The sequence below is a fragment of the Xiphophorus hellerii genome, chromosome 24 (genome assembly GCF_003331165.1).
Source record: "Xiphophorus hellerii strain 12219 chromosome 24, Xiphophorus_hellerii-4.1, whole genome shotgun sequence".
In the NCBI taxonomy this organism is placed as follows: Eukaryota; Metazoa; Chordata; class Actinopteri; order Cyprinodontiformes; family Poeciliidae; genus Xiphophorus; species Xiphophorus hellerii.
The window spans coordinates 16,236,507-16,254,963 of NC_045695.1; the positions used below are offsets into that span (position 1 = coordinate 16,236,507).

The 18,457-nt window shown below is 41.3% G+C and overlaps 1 protein-coding gene across 1 annotated transcript in view; it reads left to right on the plus strand.

Moving 5' to 3' along the window:
* LOC116715637 (NACHT, LRR and PYD domains-containing protein 12-like) overlaps positions 1-14,695 on the plus strand; it is a gene marked incomplete at its 3' end in the record, with an annotated part of 30,075 nt that extends 15,380 nt beyond the window's left edge. Inside the window, exons 7-14 of the mRNA XM_032556169.1 lie at positions 2,220-2,396; positions 3,378-3,551; positions 6,293-6,466; positions 8,327-8,500; positions 10,992-11,165; positions 13,529-13,702; positions 14,234-14,386; positions 14,629-14,695. Of these exons, the coding sequence (XP_032412060.1) occupies positions 2,220-2,396; positions 3,378-3,551; positions 6,293-6,466; positions 8,327-8,500; positions 10,992-11,165; positions 13,529-13,702; positions 14,234-14,386; positions 14,629-14,695 (1,267 nt within the window). The remainder of the gene's footprint in view (positions 1-2,219; positions 2,397-3,377; positions 3,552-6,292; positions 6,467-8,326; positions 8,501-10,991; positions 11,166-13,528; positions 13,703-14,233; positions 14,387-14,628) is intronic.
* Positions 14,696-18,457: the final 3,762 nt, after the last annotated feature.

An 18,457-nucleotide genomic window follows, 5' to 3' on the forward strand; every position in this document is an offset into this window, starting at 1 on the left:
CCTGAAGGAGTAGCAGGCCCGGTTCTGCTGCTGCTCTGCAGGACGACCAGAACAATCTGAAGCTTTGAGCTGCAGCAGGTTGACGACTGTCCACTTTCTACTTTGTTAAAACATCAAATCCAGCAGATGAACGGAGACAGAACTGGGAGCATCATGATACTGGTCTGCTCCCAGTTTCCTCTGTGGCAGCATTTAATAACCTGCTGCTGGGAACTATGGTTCTATAGAATATACTACTATTATTAATGATGATGATGATTCTAGATGCTGCAGCAGATATTGGCTAAACAAACCCAGAGATGCCAGAGGTCCACAGCAGGCTGGACTTCCTGCTCTGCTCACTTCATTTCTAACTCACTTCCTGCTTGGTGGAAGATCTCAAGGAGCCAAACGGTCTAGTCCAAGTCTGAGCTGTGAGCAGTTCCTCCTCCTCTCCATCATCTCCAGTAGTTTCCTTCATCAGCTCAGTCAGCCTCTTCATCAGCTGCTTCAGCTCCTTTGAGGCTCTGATGCTGCAGCTCCATCAGATGCTGCAGAGAAAACTGAACTTTCCTTCACAGATGATAGAAGATCTTCAACATCTGACTGCAGCTGAAGGTCTGAGGACATGAAGCCTGGACCAGAACCAGAACCTGGACTTTAACCAGGACCTGCACAGATTCTCTGTGGGGTTGTTATGTATGTGATAAAACAATACATTATGCAATGGCACTATTTTGTGTTCTATGTGGAAGAATACCAAATGTGGTATAGCACATTGATCTCACTATGTTCTTGGGGACAAATGTCTAATAAACTAAGTCACGTTTCACTGAGGTTCTGTTGAGTTTATATAGTTATGAGAAGAAACATAACAAACTGGCGACGAGATTTAAACGGATCCCCGATGTGCATGTAACGACAGAGAGAGGAAAAGCCTTGAGAAAGTGACAAAAAGACAAGAAAAGGAGAACAGGAAAACCCTCCGTCTGGATGCTAATGTGGCTTGCTAGCTAACGACCTACAGAGAGAAAGTGAGTAACGAACACCGCACGAAAATGTCGGGAGGCGTTGGACAAATGAACATTTTTGAAAACGGCACAGAGGACTGGACAACATATGTGGAGCGAGTTGAACAGTAGCTACTGTGTGGCTAACAAAGTAGAGGATGAGAGGAAAGTCGCTGTGTTACTGAGCCTAATGGGAGCGAAAACGTATAACTTGCTGCGCAGCCTCATCACACCAGCCAAACCAGCAGACAAAAGTTTCAAGGAGATCACAGAGGTTCTCCAAAAACATTTCCAGCCGAAGCCACTGGTCATAGCCGAACGATTCAGATTTCATAAACGAAATCAGTTAAAAACCGAGTCCACTTCGGAGTTCATCGCGGAGCTTCGGCGGCTGTCGGAGCACTGTCAGTTCAGGGAGGGGCTGTCAGATTTGCTGAGAGACCGTTTCGTCTGCGGGCTGCACAATGAAAGCACACAGAAATGACTCCTCACAGAGGATAATCTGACGTTGCATCGTGCATTAGAAATAGTTATATCTATGGAAACTGCAGCCAAAGATGCAGGGGAGCTTCAGGGAAAATTCATGGAGCCGTGTTCTGTCAATAAAATGCGTGCGCAGCCTAATGATAAATTACAGACCTGCTACAGATGCGGCAAAAAGTCACATAACGCTGCTAATGGCTGGTTTAAGGATAAAGAATGTCTCCAATGCAACTAAAAGGGACATATACAGAAAATGTGCAGATCAAAATAATGTAAGAAAAACAAAATGTGGAACAAAGATAGGAAACTGCATGAAGTAAATGAGACAGACTCATCTTCTTCCCAGGAACATTTGGCATGTCTTGAGCTGCATACAATACAAGACAAGGAGAAATATAAGGATGCAATATGGCTCACACCTAAAGTACAAGTGGTTACATTAAAGGTGGAACTGGATACTGGGTCAGCCCTTTCACTGATCTCATATGAAGATTACAGAGACAAGTTTCCAAATCTGAAACTAAAGCACACCTAAGTGAAACTAAAAACATACACAGGTGAAAGAATAAGTCCCTTGGGAAAACTAAAAGTGAAAGTGGAATATGAGAAGAAACATAACAGGGGTCAAACTCAGTAAATTGAAGATCAGATGTTGATCAGATGATGACATCACTGTTATCATATTTAGTCTGTTTATGATCCAGATTGATTTCATTAGAACTGAATTTATTTCTTCTCTAATCACAGACTTGGTGGCTGTTTGATCCAAATGGCTGAATGTGAAGTTTTGGCCTCGGCTCTGAAGTCCAACCCAGATCTGACTGAACTGGAAATAAGTGAGATCATGCTGGGAGGTGGAGACTCTGATCTGAAGCCTCTGGTTGAGATCCTGGAGAGTTCAGTCAGTAAAGTGAAGAAGCTGAGGTTTGTTTTTATTTATCCAATAAAATCATTCATTGATTCTTCAATTATTAGCTTAATTAATAAGTTAATTTAATATATTTTGTTTTAAAACAATCTGTTTAAATGTCAGATTAAATCTCTAACATTTTACCTTATAAATGAATTATTTTCTTATTTCAGACTTTGAGATTATTGAACTTTGTTTTTCAGTTTTTTACTTTAAAATGTTTTTAACTGATGAACAAAATGAGTAAAATAATTCAAATGATGTAAATTAATGATGGAGATGTTTCAGTTTGGTTTGGTAAAGATTCAGATTGTTTTATTTCTCATTTCTGATTCTCATCTTTACATCCAGAATGAAATGTTGTTCCTCCAGAGTCGAGCCACAAACACTGACAAGTTCAAATCATCATTAATGACCAAATCTAAGAAATGACTGATTGTAGAAAAGCAAATCTAGATGAAATGAATGAAAGTGAGGTTTGCAGCAGCAGCAGGTTCCTCAGCTTTGTCCTGAAGCTGTGGTTCTGTTGGGCCGGGTCAGAGAGGAACCGTCCTCTTCAGTCTGACAGCTGTCAGTCGGTTGGAGCCTCGTCTCTGTGATGATGCTTCATCAGGTCACGTCTCCTTAGGAAATAATGGCCTCCATTGGCTTTCAGCAGCTTTAATAAGAACCCAAGGCCATTAATGAATAAACTGAGTGGTTCTGATCCAGTTACCAAGTCGGGTCTCCAGCTGATTATCAGGAACCAGCAGAAATAGCTCAACTCATCCAGGCTGATAGAAAACTTTGAGTTTCTTTTTGGATCAAATGTTCTGGTTCTGCTGGTTTGGACTCTTTAAACCAGTTTGACTGGATCAGATGTTAGAATCAGTTCATCATGTTTCTTTTACATTCAGGGAAATTAATTTTCTACATTTTTATTATTTATTTGTTCATATTTCAGTTTTAACCTGCATCCTGTTGGCTTCAGCTCACATCTTTTATTCTTTATTCAGTTGGAGCTACTGCAGTTTGTCAGAGACCAGCTGGACTTCTCTGTTCTCAGCTCTGAAGTCCAACTCGACCCATCTGACAGCACTGACCCTGTACAGAACCAAGCTGGAAGATTCTGGACGGAAGGAGCTCTGTGGTTTTCTACAGACTGAAGGCTGCAGACTGGAGACATTGAGGTATTTTAATTCTATAATTATTGATATTTCTGTGAATAATTAGATATAATTGATCATAAATCAAATTAATTTCTTCTGTTCTAATAAATATTTTCTGAGTTTGTTCCTGGACTTGGATTCAGAGTTTAATTTAGTCCCTCTGTGTAACTGAGTTGGACCCGCTGATCTGAGGCAGGGCCCAGGGGTGGATGAGATCCGCTCGGAGTTCCTTAAGGCTCTGGATGTTGTAGGGTTGTGTTGGCTGATGCGACTCTACAACATTGCATTGACATCGGGGGCAGTTCCCCTGGATTGGCAGACTGGGGTGGTGGTCCCCCTGTTCAAAAAGGGGGACCGGAGGGTGTGCTCCAATTACAGGGGGTCACACTCTTAAGCCTCCCTGGCAAGGTCTATTCAGGGGTCCTGTAGAGGAGGGTCCGTCAGATAGTCGAACCTCGGATTCAGGAAGAGCAGTGTGGTTTTCATCCTGTTTGTGGAACACTGGACCAGCTCTACACCCTCAGCAGGGTCCTGGAGGGTTCTGGGAGTTCGCACAACCGGTCTACATGTGTTTTGTGGACTTGGAGAAGGCGTTCGACCGTGTCCCTCGGGGAGCCCTGTGGAGGGTTCTCCGGGAGTATGGGGTACCGGGCCCTTTGATACGGGCTGTAAGGTCCCTGTATGACCGGTGTCAGAGTCTGGTCCGCATTGCCGGCAGTAAGTCAGGCTCGTTTCCGGTGAGAGTTGGACTCCGCCAGGGCTGCCCTTTGTCACCGATTCTGTTCATCACTTTCATGGACAGAATTTATAGACCAGCCAAGGTGTTGAGGGGATCCGTTTTGATGGCCTTAGGATCGCATCTCTGCTTTTTGCAGACGATGTGATCCTTTTGGCTTCATCAGGTCGTGATCTGCAGCTCTCGCTGCAGCGGTTCGCAGCCGAGTGTGAAGCGGCTGGGATGGCGATCAGTGCCTCCAAATCCGAGGCCATGGTCTTGAGCCGGAAAAGGGTAGAGTGCCTTCTCCGGGTCGGGGGGGGAGGGTGTCCTGCCCCAAGTGGAGGAGTTCAAGTATCTTGGGATCTTGTTCACGAATGGGAGAAGAAGGAAGCGGTAGATCGACAGGCAGATAGGGGTAGCATCTGCCGTGAAGCGGGTGATGTACGGGTCTGTGGTGGTGAGTAGAAAGCTGAGTCAAAATGTGAAGCTCTCGATTTACCGGTCAATCTACGTTCCCACCCTCACATATGGTGATGAGCTTTGGGTCATGACTGAAGGAACGAGATCGCAGATACAAGCTGCCAAAATGGGTTTTCTCCGTAGGGTCTCTGAGCTCTCCCTTAGAGATAGGGTGAGAAGCTCACTCATCTGGGAGGGACTCAGAGTAGAGCCACTGCTCCTTCACATTGAGAGGAGCCAGTTGAGGCTCGGGCATCTGGTCAGGATGCCTCCTGGACGCCTCCCTGGTGAGGTGTTCCGGGCACGTCCCACCGGGAGGAGGCCCCGGGGAAGACCCAGGACACGCTAGAGGGACTATGTCTCTCGGCTGGCCTGGGAACGCCTCGGGATTCCCCCAGAAGAGCATGAAGAAGTGGCCGGGGAGAGGGAAGTCTGGGCCTCCCTTCTGAAGCTGCTACCCCTGCGACCCGACCCCGGATAAGCGGAAGAAGATGGATGGATGGATGGATGGAAGGAAAGAAGGAAGGAACGAAGGAACGAACAAAGGAACGAACGAACGAACGAACGAAGGAACGACAAGTCAGTCGTCCTCCAAACCACTGAGAGCAGCTTCCAGAGGAAAATCTGAGTTTATTCTGACAGTCAGACTCTATCAGGATGACCACAGTCTTCTGGCAGAGTTCCTGGACATTAAGGAGACATAAATAACAGAAAGATAATTAATTAACAGTCCTGCAGTAAATACTGACTTTGTGAAGGTTATGGTGTTAAAGTCATTTTGTTCAAACATCTTGATTCAGCTCTTATTTTGTAGGACAGGAAGTGAGATCTTACCTTTGTAATGCTTTGTATGCAACAAGCTTCAGCAGTTCACTGAAATCATTCTCATGTGGTTTACCTGGAAAATAGATTTAAAATGATTCATCTTCACAATCTGGTTTATCCTTTATGATAATGTTCCCATTTCTGCAGCCGTCTCTGATGAAGGATTCAGAACTTGAACTAAATGACCCTCATCAATCTGACAGAGAAAAGGCTAAATATTTTCTAGTTGATAGTTCAGTAACTGAATCAGCACAAAATGAGAAAATGATCAACTTTCAGAATGTGAGCTGTAATGGATATTGTAAAACGCTGAATTAGACGGATTGAAATAAACCCGTTTACATCTGTTATACTTAGCAATGAGCTGCAGTTAAAATACAACCAGCAAGAAAACATCATTAATAGATTAATGAACAAAAACTGGAGACATAAAATATCTCAGTAGATAAATGATGGTACAGAGCAGTCGGCTAATACAGAGCCTGGAAGGAAACATGGAGAGAGAAAAACATCGACTGAGTTTAAGATCCTGAGAAACTTTTAGAAAAACTTTGAATTTCTTTTTTGATCAAATGTTCTGGTTCTGCTGGTTTGGACTCTTTAAACCAGTTTGACTGGATCAGATGTTAGAATCAGTTCATCATGTTTCTTTTACATTCAGGGAAATTAATTTTCTACATTTTTATTATTTATTTGTTCATATTTCAGTTTTAACCTGCATCCTGTTGGCTTCAGCTCACATCTTTTATTCTTTATTCAGATTGGAGGAATGCAGTTTGTCAGAGACCAGCTGGACTTCTCTGTTCTCAGCTCTGAAGTCCAACCCGACCCATCTGACAGAACTGGACCTGTACAACACCAACCTGGAAGATTCTGGAGTGAAGGAGCTCTGTGGTTTTCTACAGACTGAAGGCTGCAGACTGGAGACATTGAGGTATTTGAATTATATAATTATTGATATTTCTGTCAATAATTATATATAATTGATCATAAATCAAATTAATTTCTTCTGTTCTAATAAATATTTCTCAGTTTGTTCCTGGACTTATATCCAGAGTTTAATTTAGTCCCTCTGAGTAACTGAGTCGGACCTGCTGATCTGAGGTCAGAACAGGACAGCATTCGGACCCCCAGTGTGTAGAAATCCCCCTCATTTCAAGCAGGTCAAAGGTCAAGTTGCAAAAAGAGAGAGAATGAAATCTCCCTTTATTGAAGATCCACAAATCCCACACTTAGTTTTAAATCTTCTGCTATTAGTTGATAATCATCCAGTCCAGGTTTAAAGAGTCGAGGTGTTGTAGTGTTTTAACTCTAGTAGATTAAAGATGCTGATAGTAGATTAAAATTAGGTGGAATCGCCCTTTATCCATTTCCTGGATCAGAAGCTGCAATCAGAAACCATCTTCAGCTTCGTCTGAAAAATCCAGACAGTTGAGTTTTTCCTCTGAGCTCAACAGGCTGCAGGTTCTTCAGGACATGAGTATTCTGCTCCCAGACATCAGAACCAGCAAAGACTGCAGCACATGAATCTGAAGCAGGTGTGTTAGGAGAGGATCTCCACATGCTCAGACTAAAGGTTCACAGTCTGACAGAGATGGACAGAGAAAGTCGACTAACTCTGGATGAAATGGTTCCTAGAAACAGGGAAGCTTTCTGGGGACTTGACTGCCTGCTCATATGGAGCTGCAGCACATGCAGGAGTTTGATGTTGGCAGGAAGCAAAACAAAATGGAAGCAAGTGATGAGTTTCCATTTTAGTGTAAATTCCACTAATGGAGCAAATTCCGAGTCAGTCGTCCTCCAAACCACTGAGAGCAGCTTCCAGAGGAAAATCTGAGTTTGTTCTGACAGTCAGACTCTATCAGGATGACCACAGTCTTCTGGCAGAGTTCCTGGACATTAAGGAGACATAAATAACAGAAAGATAATTAATTAACAGTCCTGCAGTAAATACTGACTTTGTGAAGGTTATGGTGTTAAAGTCATTTTGTTCAAACATCTTGATTCAGCTCTTATTTTGTAAGACAGGAAGTGAGATCTTAGCTTTGTAATGCTTTGTATGCAACAAGCTTCAGCAGTTCACTGAAATCATTCTCATGTGGTTTACCTGGAAAATAGATTTAAAATGATTCATCTTCACAATCTGGTTTATCCTTTATGATAATGTTCCCATTTCTGCAGCCGTCTCTGATGAAGGATTCAGAACTTGAACTAAATGACCCAAATCAATCTGACAGAGAAAAGACTAAATATTTTCTAGTTGATAGTTCAGTAACTGAATCAGCACAAAATGAGAAAATGATCAACTTTCAGATTGTGAGCTGTAATGGATATTGTAAAACGCTGAATTAGACGGATTGAAATAAACCCGTTTACATCTGTTATACTTAGCAATGAGCTGCAGTTAAAATACAACTAGCAAGAAAACATCATTAATAGATTAATGAACAAAAACTGGAGACATAAAATATCTCAGTAGATAAATGATGGTACAGAGCAGTCGGCTAATACAGAGCCTGGAAGGAAACATGGAGAGAGAAAAACATCGACTGAGTTTAAGATCCTGAGAAACTTTTAGAAAAACTTTGAGTTTATTTGTTGATCAAATGTTCTGGTTCTGCTGGTTTGGACTCTTTAAACCAGTTTGACTGGATCAGATGTTAGAATCAGTTCATCATGTTTCTTTTACATTCAGGGAAATTAATTTTCTACATTTTTATTATTTATTTGTTCATATTTCAGTTTTAACCTGCATCCTGTTGGCTTCAGCTCACATCTTTTATTCTTTATTCAGATTGATGGACTGCAGTTTATCAGAGACCAGCTGGACTTCTCTGTTCTCAGCTCTGAAGTCCAACCCGACCCATCTGACAGAACTGGGCCTGAGCAGAACCAACTTGGGAGATTCTGTAGTGAAGAAGCTCTGTGGTTTTCTACAGACTGAAGGCTGCAGACTGGAGACATTGAGGTATTTTATTTATATAATTATCAATATTTCTGTGAACAATTATATATAATTGATCATAAATCAAATTAATTTCTTCTGTTCTAATAAATATTTTCTGAGTTTGTTCCTGGACTTGGATCCAGAGTTTAATTTAGTCCCTCTGTGTAACTGAGTTGGACCTGCTGATCTGAGGTCAGAACAGGACAGCATTCGGACCCCCAGTGTGTAGAAATCCACCTCATTTCAAGCAGGTCAAAGGTCAAGTTGCAAAAAGAGAGAGAATGAAATCTCCCTTTATTGAAGTTCCACAAATCCCACACTTAGTTTTAAATCTTCTGCTATTAGTTGATAATCATCCAGTCCAGGTTTAAAGAGTCGAGGTGTTGTAGTGTTTTAACTCTAGTAGATTAAAGATGCTGATAGTAGATTAAAATTAGGTGGAATCGCCCTTTATCCATTTCCTGGATCAGAAGCTGCAATCAGAAACCAACTTCAGCTTTGTCTGAAAAATCCAGACAGTTGAGTTTTTCCTCTGAGCTCAAAAGGCTGCAGGTTCTTCAGGACATGAGTATTCTGCTCCCAGACATCAGAACCAGCAAAGACTGCAGCACATGAATCTGAAGCAGGTGTGTTAGGAGAGGATCTCCACATGCTCAGACTAAAGGTTCACAGTCTGACAGAGATGGACAGAGAAAGTCGACTAACTCTGGATGAAATGGTTCCTAGAAACAGGGAAGCTTTCTGGGGACTTGACTGCCTGCTCATATGGAGCTGCAGCACATGCAGGAGTTTGATGTTGGCAGGAAGCAAAACAAAATGGAAGCAAATGATGAGTTTCCATTTTATTGTCAATTCCACTAATGGAGCAAATTCCAAGTCAGTCGTCCTCCAAACCACTGAGAGCAGCTTCCAGAGGAAAATCTGAGTTTGTTCTGACAGTCAGACTCTATCAGGATGACCACAGTCTTCTGGCAGAGTTCCTGGACATTAAGGAGACATAAATAACAGAAAGATAATTAATTAACAGTCCTGCAGTAAATACTGACTTTGTGAAGGTTATGGTGTTAAAGTCATTTTGTTCAAACATCTTGATTCAGCTCTTATTTTGTAGGACAGGAAGTGAGATCTTAGCTTTGTAATGCTTTGTATGCAACAAGCTTCAGCAGTTCACTGAAATCATTCTCATGTGGTTTACCAGGAAAATAGATTTAAAATGATTCATCTTCACAATCTGGTTTATCCTTTATGATAATGTTCCCATTTCTGCAGCCGTCTCTGATGAAGGATTCAGAACTTGAACTAAATGACCCACATCAATCTGACAGAGAAGAGACTAAATATTTTCTAGTTGATAGTTCAGTAACTGAATCAGCACAAAATGAGAAAATGATCAACTTTCAGAATGTGAGCTGTAATGGATATTGTAAAACGCTGAATTAGACGGATTGAAATAAACCCGTTTACATCTGTTATACTTAGCAATGAGCTGCAGTTAAAATACAACCAGCAAGAAAACATCATTAATAGATTAATGAACAAAAACTGGAGACATAAAATATCTCAGTAGATAAATGATGGTACAGAGCAGTCGGCTAATACAGAGCCTGGAAGGAAACATGGAGAGAGAAAAACATCGACTGAGTTTAAGATCCTGAGAAACTTTTAGAAAAACTTTGAGTTTCTTTTTGGATCAAATGTTCTGGTTCTGCTGGTTTGGACTCTTTAAACCAGTTTGACTGGATCAGATGTTAGAATCAGTTTGTTAAGTTGCACAAAATTCGAGACCAAACTTCAGCTTTAAAAGAGAACAAATAGCTTTAATTAACCTTTGCAAATGGAGAAAACATACAAAGCTCACATCTCGGTGAGAATCGGATGAGTTCTGACTTGGGGCTGAACGTCCCCTCATCTACATTGGATACATCACACATTACGTAGCCACACCCCCTGGCTCAAGTGTCAGGCAAAAATCTATAAGTTACTTATCTGTAAGTTTCAGTTGAGCAGGGTTGCATCTACATTCACAGCTCAACTTTGGCCATATTCTTTGTGTTTCTTGTGCATAAGACACCCTTTCAGGTTTATCTAACGAAACATAATAGATAATTTCTACTTTCTTTCTGTGTCCAAACAGGCGTTTCTACAAAAAGGCCTCTCTGCGGATGGCTAATCAGATACTAGTAACTGAACTTCTACAAACTAGGCTTATCACCTTAGCCATGTCTAACATGTCTAACCGCTGAACACCCTGTTCTTCACTTCTTTGAGGAGGGTCAGAAGAGCACATGTCCTGTTGAGCTGCAACTGAGTGCAAACCTTTAATAAAAACATCATAAAGTGTACATTCAAAATTAATTAAACATTGTTAATAAATTTTTCCTTCACAAGTTCATCATGTTTCTTTTACATTCAGGGAAATTAATTTTCTACATTTTTATTATTTATTTGTTCATATTTCAGTTTTAACCTGCATCCTGTTGGCTTCAGCTCACATCTTTTATTCTTTATTCAGGTTGTGCAGCTTCAGTTTGTCAGAGACCAGCTGGACTTCTCTGTTCTCAGCTCTGAAGTCCAACCCGACCCATCTGACAGAACTGATCTCGTACAAAACCAACCTGGGAGATTCTGGAGTGAAGGAGCTCTGTGGTTTTCTACAGACTGAAGGCTGCAGACTGGAGACATTGAGGTATTTGAATTATATAATTATTGATATTTCTGTGAATAATTAGATATAATTGATCATAAATCAAATTAATTTCTTCTGTTCTAATAAATATTTTCTGAGTTTGTTCCTGGACTTGGATCCAGAGTTTAATTTAGTCCCTCTGTGTAACTGAGTTGGACCTGCTGATCTGAGGTCAGAACAGGACAGCATTCGGACCCCTAGTGTGTAGAAATCCCCCTCGTGAAGCAGGTCAAAGGTCAAGATGCAAAAAGAGAGAGAATGAAATCTCCCTTTATTGAAGTTCCACTAAAACCAGGAAGATAGAGCACATAACACCAGTTTTAAAGTCCCTCCACTGGCTCCCTGTAGCTCAAAGAATAGACTTTAAAATACTGTTGTTAGTTTATAAATCACTGAACGGCTTAGCACCACAATACATTAAAGATCTGCTGTTATTGTATCAACCTTCCAGACCTCTCAGGTCTTCCGGTTCTGGTCTGCTCTGCATCCCCAGAACCAGAACCAAACGAGGAGAAGCAGCTTTCAGCATCTATGCACCACAAATTTGGAACAAACTTCCAGAAAACTGTAAAACAGCTGAAACACTGACTTCTTTTAAATCTCACCTGAAAACCCACCTGTTTAGAATTGTATTTGAAATGTAATCAATTACAAATTTATCTATGGAACTTGACTTAATGATTGATTCTATATTGCATTGTGATTCTGTGTTTGTAATGATGTAAAGCACTTTGAAATGTCTTGCTGCTGAAATGTGCTATACAAATAAAATTTGATTGATTGATTGATTGAAATCCCACACTTAGTTTTAAATCTTCTGCTATTAGTTTATAATCATCCAGTCCAGGTTTAAAGAGTCGAGGTGTTGTAGTGTTTTAACTCTAGTAGATTAAAGATGCTGATAGTAGATTAAAATTAGGTGGAATCGCCCTTTATCCATTTCCTGGATCAGAAGCTGCAATCAGAAACCAACTTCAGCTTCGTCTGAAAAATCCAGACAACTGAGTTTTTCTCTGAGCTCAACAGGCTGCAGGTTCTTCAGGACATGAGTATTCTGCTCCCAGACATCAGAACCAGCAAAGACTGCAGCACATGAATCTGAAGCAGGTGTGTTAGGAGAGGATCTCCACATGCTCAGACTAAAGGTTCACAGTCTGACAGAGGTGGACAGAGAAAGTCGACTAACTCTGGATGAAATGGTTCCTAGAAACAGGGAAGCTTTCTGGGGACTTGACTGCCTGCTCATATGGAGCTGCAGCACATGCAGGAGTTTGATGTTGGCAGGAAGCAAAACAAAATGGAAGCAAGTGATGAGTTTCCATTTTATTGTCAATTCCACTGATGGAGCAAATTCCTAGTCAGTCGTCCTCCAAACCACTGAGAGCAGCTTCCAGAGGAAAATCTGAGTTTGTTCTGACAGTCAGACTCTATCAGGATGACCACAGTCTTCCGGCAGAGTTCCTGGACATTAAGGAGACATAAATAACAGAAAGATAATTAATTAACAATCCTGCAGTAAATACTGACTTTGTGAAGGTTATGGTGTTAAAGTCATTTTGTTCAAACATCTTGATTCAGCTCTTATTTTGTAGGACAGGAAGTGAGATCTTAGCTTTGTAATGCTTTGTATGCAACAAGCTTCAGCAGTTCACTGAAATCATTCTCATGTGGTTTACCAGGAAAATAGATTTAAAATGATTCATCTTCACAATCTGGTTTATCCTTTATGATAATGTTCCCATTTCTGCAGCCGTCTCTGATGAAGGATTCAGAACTTGAACTAAATGACCCACATCAATCTCACAGAGAAAAGACTAAATATTTTCTAGTTGATAGTTCAGTAACTGAATCAGCACAAAATGAGAAAATGATCAACTTTCAGAATGTGAGCTGTAATGGATATTGTAAAACGCTGAATTAGACGGATTGAAATAAACCCGTTTACATCTGTTATACTTAGCAATGAGCTGCAGTTAAAATACAACCAGCAAGAAAACATCATTAATAGATTAATGAACAAAAACTGGAGACATAAAATATCTCAGTAGATAAATGATGGTACAGAGCAGTCGGCTAATACAGAGCCTGGAAGGAAACATGGAGAGAGAAAAACATCGACTGAGTTTAAGATCCTGAGAAACTTTTAGAAAAACTTTGAGTTTCTTTTTGGATCAAATGTTCTGGTTCTGCTGGTTTGGACTCTTTAAACCAGTTTGACTGGATCAGATGTTAGAATCAGTTCATCATGTTTCTTTTACATTCAGGGAAATTAATTTTCTACATTTTTATTATTTATTTGTTCATATTTCAGTTTTAACCTGCATCCTGTTGGCTTCAGCTCACATCTTTTATTCTTTATTCAGATTGGATGAATGCAATTTATCAGAGACCAGCTGGACTTCTCTGTTCTCAGCTCTGAAGTCCAACCCGACCCATCTGACAGAACTGGACCTGAGTGGAACCAACCTGGAAGATTCTGTAGTGAAGGAGCTCTGTGGTTTTCTACAGACTGAAGGCTGCAGACTGGAGACATTGAAGTATTTTAATTCTATAATTATTGATATTTCTGTGAATAATTAGATATAATTGATCATAAATCAAATTAATTTCTTCTGTTCTAATAAATATTTTCTGAGTTTGTTCCTGGACTTGGATCCAGAGTTTAATTTAGTCCCTCTGTGTAACTGAGTTGGACCTGCTGATCTGAGGTCAGAACAGGACAGCATTCGGACCCCCAGTGTGTAGAAATCCCCCTCATATGAAGCAGGTCAAAGGTCATTCAACCCAGTCTAGAAAAGTGAATTCCTGGAATCTGACAGGAACTAATCAATAATCAATGATTGATGCTTCAACACTTTGATCAGAACCTGGAATGATTTTACTGACTAAAATCCTCCAACACAACATGACCCAGTACCAGGTTCTGGTTCTGGTTCTGAAGTCAGCAGGTCTTTATTGAAGCAGCAGCTTGTTGGCATTAATATTGATGAGAATCTTTAACTGGTTCTGTTGGACTGGTTAACCTGCATCCTGTTGGCTTCAGCTCACATCTTTTATTCTTTATTCAGGTTGTTTTACTGCAGTTTGTCAAAGATCAGCTGTGATTATTTGACCTCAACTCTGAAGTCCAACCCGACCCGTCTGACAGAACTGGACCTGGAATACAACAACCTGAAGGATTCAGATGTTCAGCAGCTGAAGGATCTTGTAGAGACAGTAAAGTAAGTAAATGTTTGTAGTGAGTCCAGCTGCTGTCAGCATATTGAACTAAACCCAGTTAGCATCAAAGCAAAGATCCAGTGTTCCCAGTAAAGCTGCAGCTTCTCAGTGGGAGGAGAATGGTTCAGGCTTCCTGATTGGACACAGAGACAGCAATCAGCCAATCAGAGGAGCAGCAGCTTGCTGTGTTCCTGTGTTTGTGTTGGTGTGAAGATGAGTGTTGTTGCTGTGTCCATGTCTCCAGGAAGTCCAGCTGGACTCCAGCGTCCAGCCGTCCAACATGTCTAGAGACAGTGGTCCTCATCCATCAAACTGTGGCAGCAGCAGATCTGATCTCAGATCTGTTTGTTCTCTCAGTTCAACAGGAAACAACTGATCAGGTTCATCTTGGTCACAGCTCTGAGATCAGTCTGACTGCAGCCTGGAAACCATCTAGTGGATGTGCTGCGTCACTGACTGCTGCTGGAGAGAGGCTGGAAACACTCACTGATCTGCTCTCTCCTTCCTTCTTCTCTCTGCAGGTTCAGATCTCTGTAAAGTATAAAATGGTCTCTGTGTCCTGCTGATCCTCAGAGGTTGAAGCTGCAGCAGTTTGAGCCTAAAGAGACTCTGACTGGATCATGATGATGACCTCTGACCTCCAAGATTTCCCTCCTGTTTATTTTCTCATGTTGTCATTTAGTGTCTGATATTGTTTGTCTCTTTGGATCAATAAAGATCCAATTCAAACTGGGCTCCATTTAGAGGCTTCATGGAGTTTTGATCTTAACTGGATTCAACTGGAAAGTTGATCTTTTTTCTCTGTGATTCATTTTCATCCTGGAACCAGAAATGGTCTGAGAATGGAAACATGGGAATCATTTTCAGTTCAGCTTTGAAGCCATGAAAGACACTTCAAACCTCTTTTCTCTGCTGCTTCTTCCTTCTGCTGACATGAAAATGTTCCTCAAAGCTCCACAGATAAAAAGATGCTTTACTGGAAACTGCAGAGAAACTTCAGCTTCCATCACAGAAACCAGTTGAACCAGTTTAGAACTGGATGTCCCACAGAAACTCTGATCTTAGATCAGTTTTCAGGAACATCTGGAACCTGGAAAAAAAGATTTTATATATTTTTATGTTGATTCTAAAAACTAAATCTTGAAGTTTTGCATCATCATTGATTCTCAGTTTGTTTTGGTTTTTACTTTTTTAACTCCATATTTCATGTTTTGAGTTTTCTAGAGAACTTTAGGACTCGATGTGTCACATCAGGCTCTTTACTGGGATTTTACTGGTTTATTCAAACCTCAGAGAATCACTGGGATAATGTGCTGATTGGTTCATGATTATTTTCATATTTCTTCTAATGTAATGTGGGTTGCTGGATGTTTAATGACCAAATAAAGTTTTTTAAAAATCTTTGTGTATTTTCTATGCAGCTGACTGTGTACACACATAATAACTAAACCTTCATTTTAATCCTCCATGCCATTTTTGCTGTATTTTAAGTTTTCACATTTAGTTTAAAAGCTTAAATTAGTAAAAGCAGAAACATCTCAAGTTGATTTCAGCTTTAAGCTACTAATTTAGCCAGCAGTTTATTTTTGCAGGATTGAGACTGAAGATGATTTTAAAAAACAGATGAGAACCATTTCTATAATCAAAACTCGATTAATTACATCAACTATTGAATTAGATTAATAACTTGTATAAAACTGCCATTTCTGTCTGGTTAATGGTGCAGCAGATCCTGCAGGGGGCGCTCTGGGGCCTCAGTGTTCAGGTCGGTTACAGTCTCATCTCCCAGACTCCTGAATCTTCTGGTTCCTTCCTGAAATGATTTCCTGCAATAAAATGTTGGTTGGAAATGAGCAGAAAACTGAGAAAAACCTGAAAAAGTTCAAATCTGACCTCAGAGTTTCACAGCTCAGATCACCATGGAAACAAAGAGAGGAAACATGGAAGGAAAGGAGTTTAATGTCACCTGGAAGGGGGCGGAGCCTCATTAGAGTCAGGGGGCGGAGCCTCAGGTGAGTCAGGGGGCGGAGCCTCAGGAGAGTCAGGGGGCGGAGCCTCAGCTCTAGTCAGGTTTGGATCAGATCCGGTTCCGACTCCATGCAGCAGCAGAGCAGAGTCTGGATCAGGTGAGTTTTCACTTCTTGTTTTCCTCTCTGGGTTTTCTCTCTGTGGAGGAACCAGAACCAGAACTCGGCCCGGTTCTCCTTCAGAACCAAGCTGCTGGCTTCATGGAGCTGTGGTTCTGGTTGGGTTCTGGTTTCCTGCTGATCAGAACCAACAAACTCTGACAGCAGATTTCTACAAACTCTCTTAAAGCTGCAGTTTCCAGTTGCTGAGCTGAACTGGTTCCAGTATCTTTACTGGTTCTGCTGCTCTTCCTCCTGATGTCAGAAACCTCTGACCTCAGAGACTCACATCTGGTTTTAGAGGAAGAATTGAGCAGAACCAGGAAAAACTGGTTTCCAGGATGAAACTGCAGATTCTGGTTCAGCTGCTGAAGAAAAGCTGAAAACTGAAATTCCAACTTTATTCCCAGTTGATCTGATTCTTTGCAGCAGCAGCCGGATCTTTCTGGAGAATCTCTTTAGACACTTTGTCTCCTGCAGAGCAACAAGCAGCCTCTGATGACATCACTAGAGGCCACCAATCAGAGGCCTTCAGGTCACATGATGGAGGTTTTTGTGTCCACACAATGAAAGGTCAATAGTTCATCTTTGTAAATCATGTCAGTGGTTTTATCGTGTCGGCGACACTTTAAGTTTTTTACCAACTTCCATAAAAATAGAAGAAGAAGAAAAAAGTGCAGATGAGCTTCGTCTGCAGAGGATTCTTCAGGTCAGAGGTCACATCTAATTAGAAACATTTCTCTCCTAGATTCATATGGAGGAAACTAGAAAGAACAAGAGACTCTGCAGCTGCAGCAGGAATGAGAAGCAAATAATCTGGTTCAGCCTGTCAGTGGCGACGGGATTCAAACTTTCTGCAGTTTTTGCTGTCAGGAGTTTCCAGTTGGACATGGAGGTGAGAACGATTCATCTCAGCCGCTTCACTGAAGCTCAATGGGTTTTTCAGCTACAGTGCAGCTTGATGTTGCTTTAGTTTTTCATTCTGGTTTAAATTTTGATTTTAAAACATCTTCTGTTCTCTGAGGCCACCAGCTGGAAACATGGAAGGAGAAAAATCTGAACATTGTGTGGATTAAATCCCTGGTTTTATTCCAGAATGTTACATGGAATAACAGGAACAGGATTAAATCATGTTCTGGTGGATGAAACTCAAATGTGAAGGAAATGAGAACAGGAGCAGCAGGAGTTCATCCTGCAGTCGGTGGGTTGCTGGTTCGATTCCCGCCCTCATCGTTTGTGTCCCTCCACAGTCGCTCCGTTTCCATCAACTATAAAAACTGAGAAATGTAACGGAATAAACCCACTGAGGGGTTTGGATGAAAGTTTTAGCGGCAGGATGAGGAGGTTTTTCAGCCAATCGAAACACTTTTTCACACCACGAGTCACGTGATCAACAGCCGGATGTTACTGCTGGGCGGAAACCAGGAAGACGGCAGGAAGTGTTTGGAGGATGATGGTTTGTTTTAGTTTTTTCTGGCTCCTCCAGAGCTTCACAGCATCAGGTGAGAAAAAGCTGAGAGTCGTTCCAACATGTTGAATCCACCGCTCTTCTGTCAAAATACAATTTCCCAAAACGCAGCACAGGTAGCCGCTCCACAGTAGGCGGGGCTTATCGCTCCAAGGCCTGAACGAGACGCTGACGTCTCCTCTGATTGGCTGATAGATGATGAGCGCTAGCGCCACCATGGCTGAGTTATGAGTTTGAACTTTCCATCCGTGTCTGCCATGAATATTAATGACTTTTCTCTGGAGATAAATTATTCACATGTGGTTTTAATTTCATTTCTTATTTCATGGAAACACTGCAACAGTGAAATTGTGTTTTTTTGACATTAGCAGAAAACAGACTGAGATTTGCTGACAGTTGTCATGGAAACCTCCCAGAGTGACGAAGACTCCTCCAGGCCTTCATCGCCGCAGCTCGTTCCGGCTGCTGCTGCAGCACCC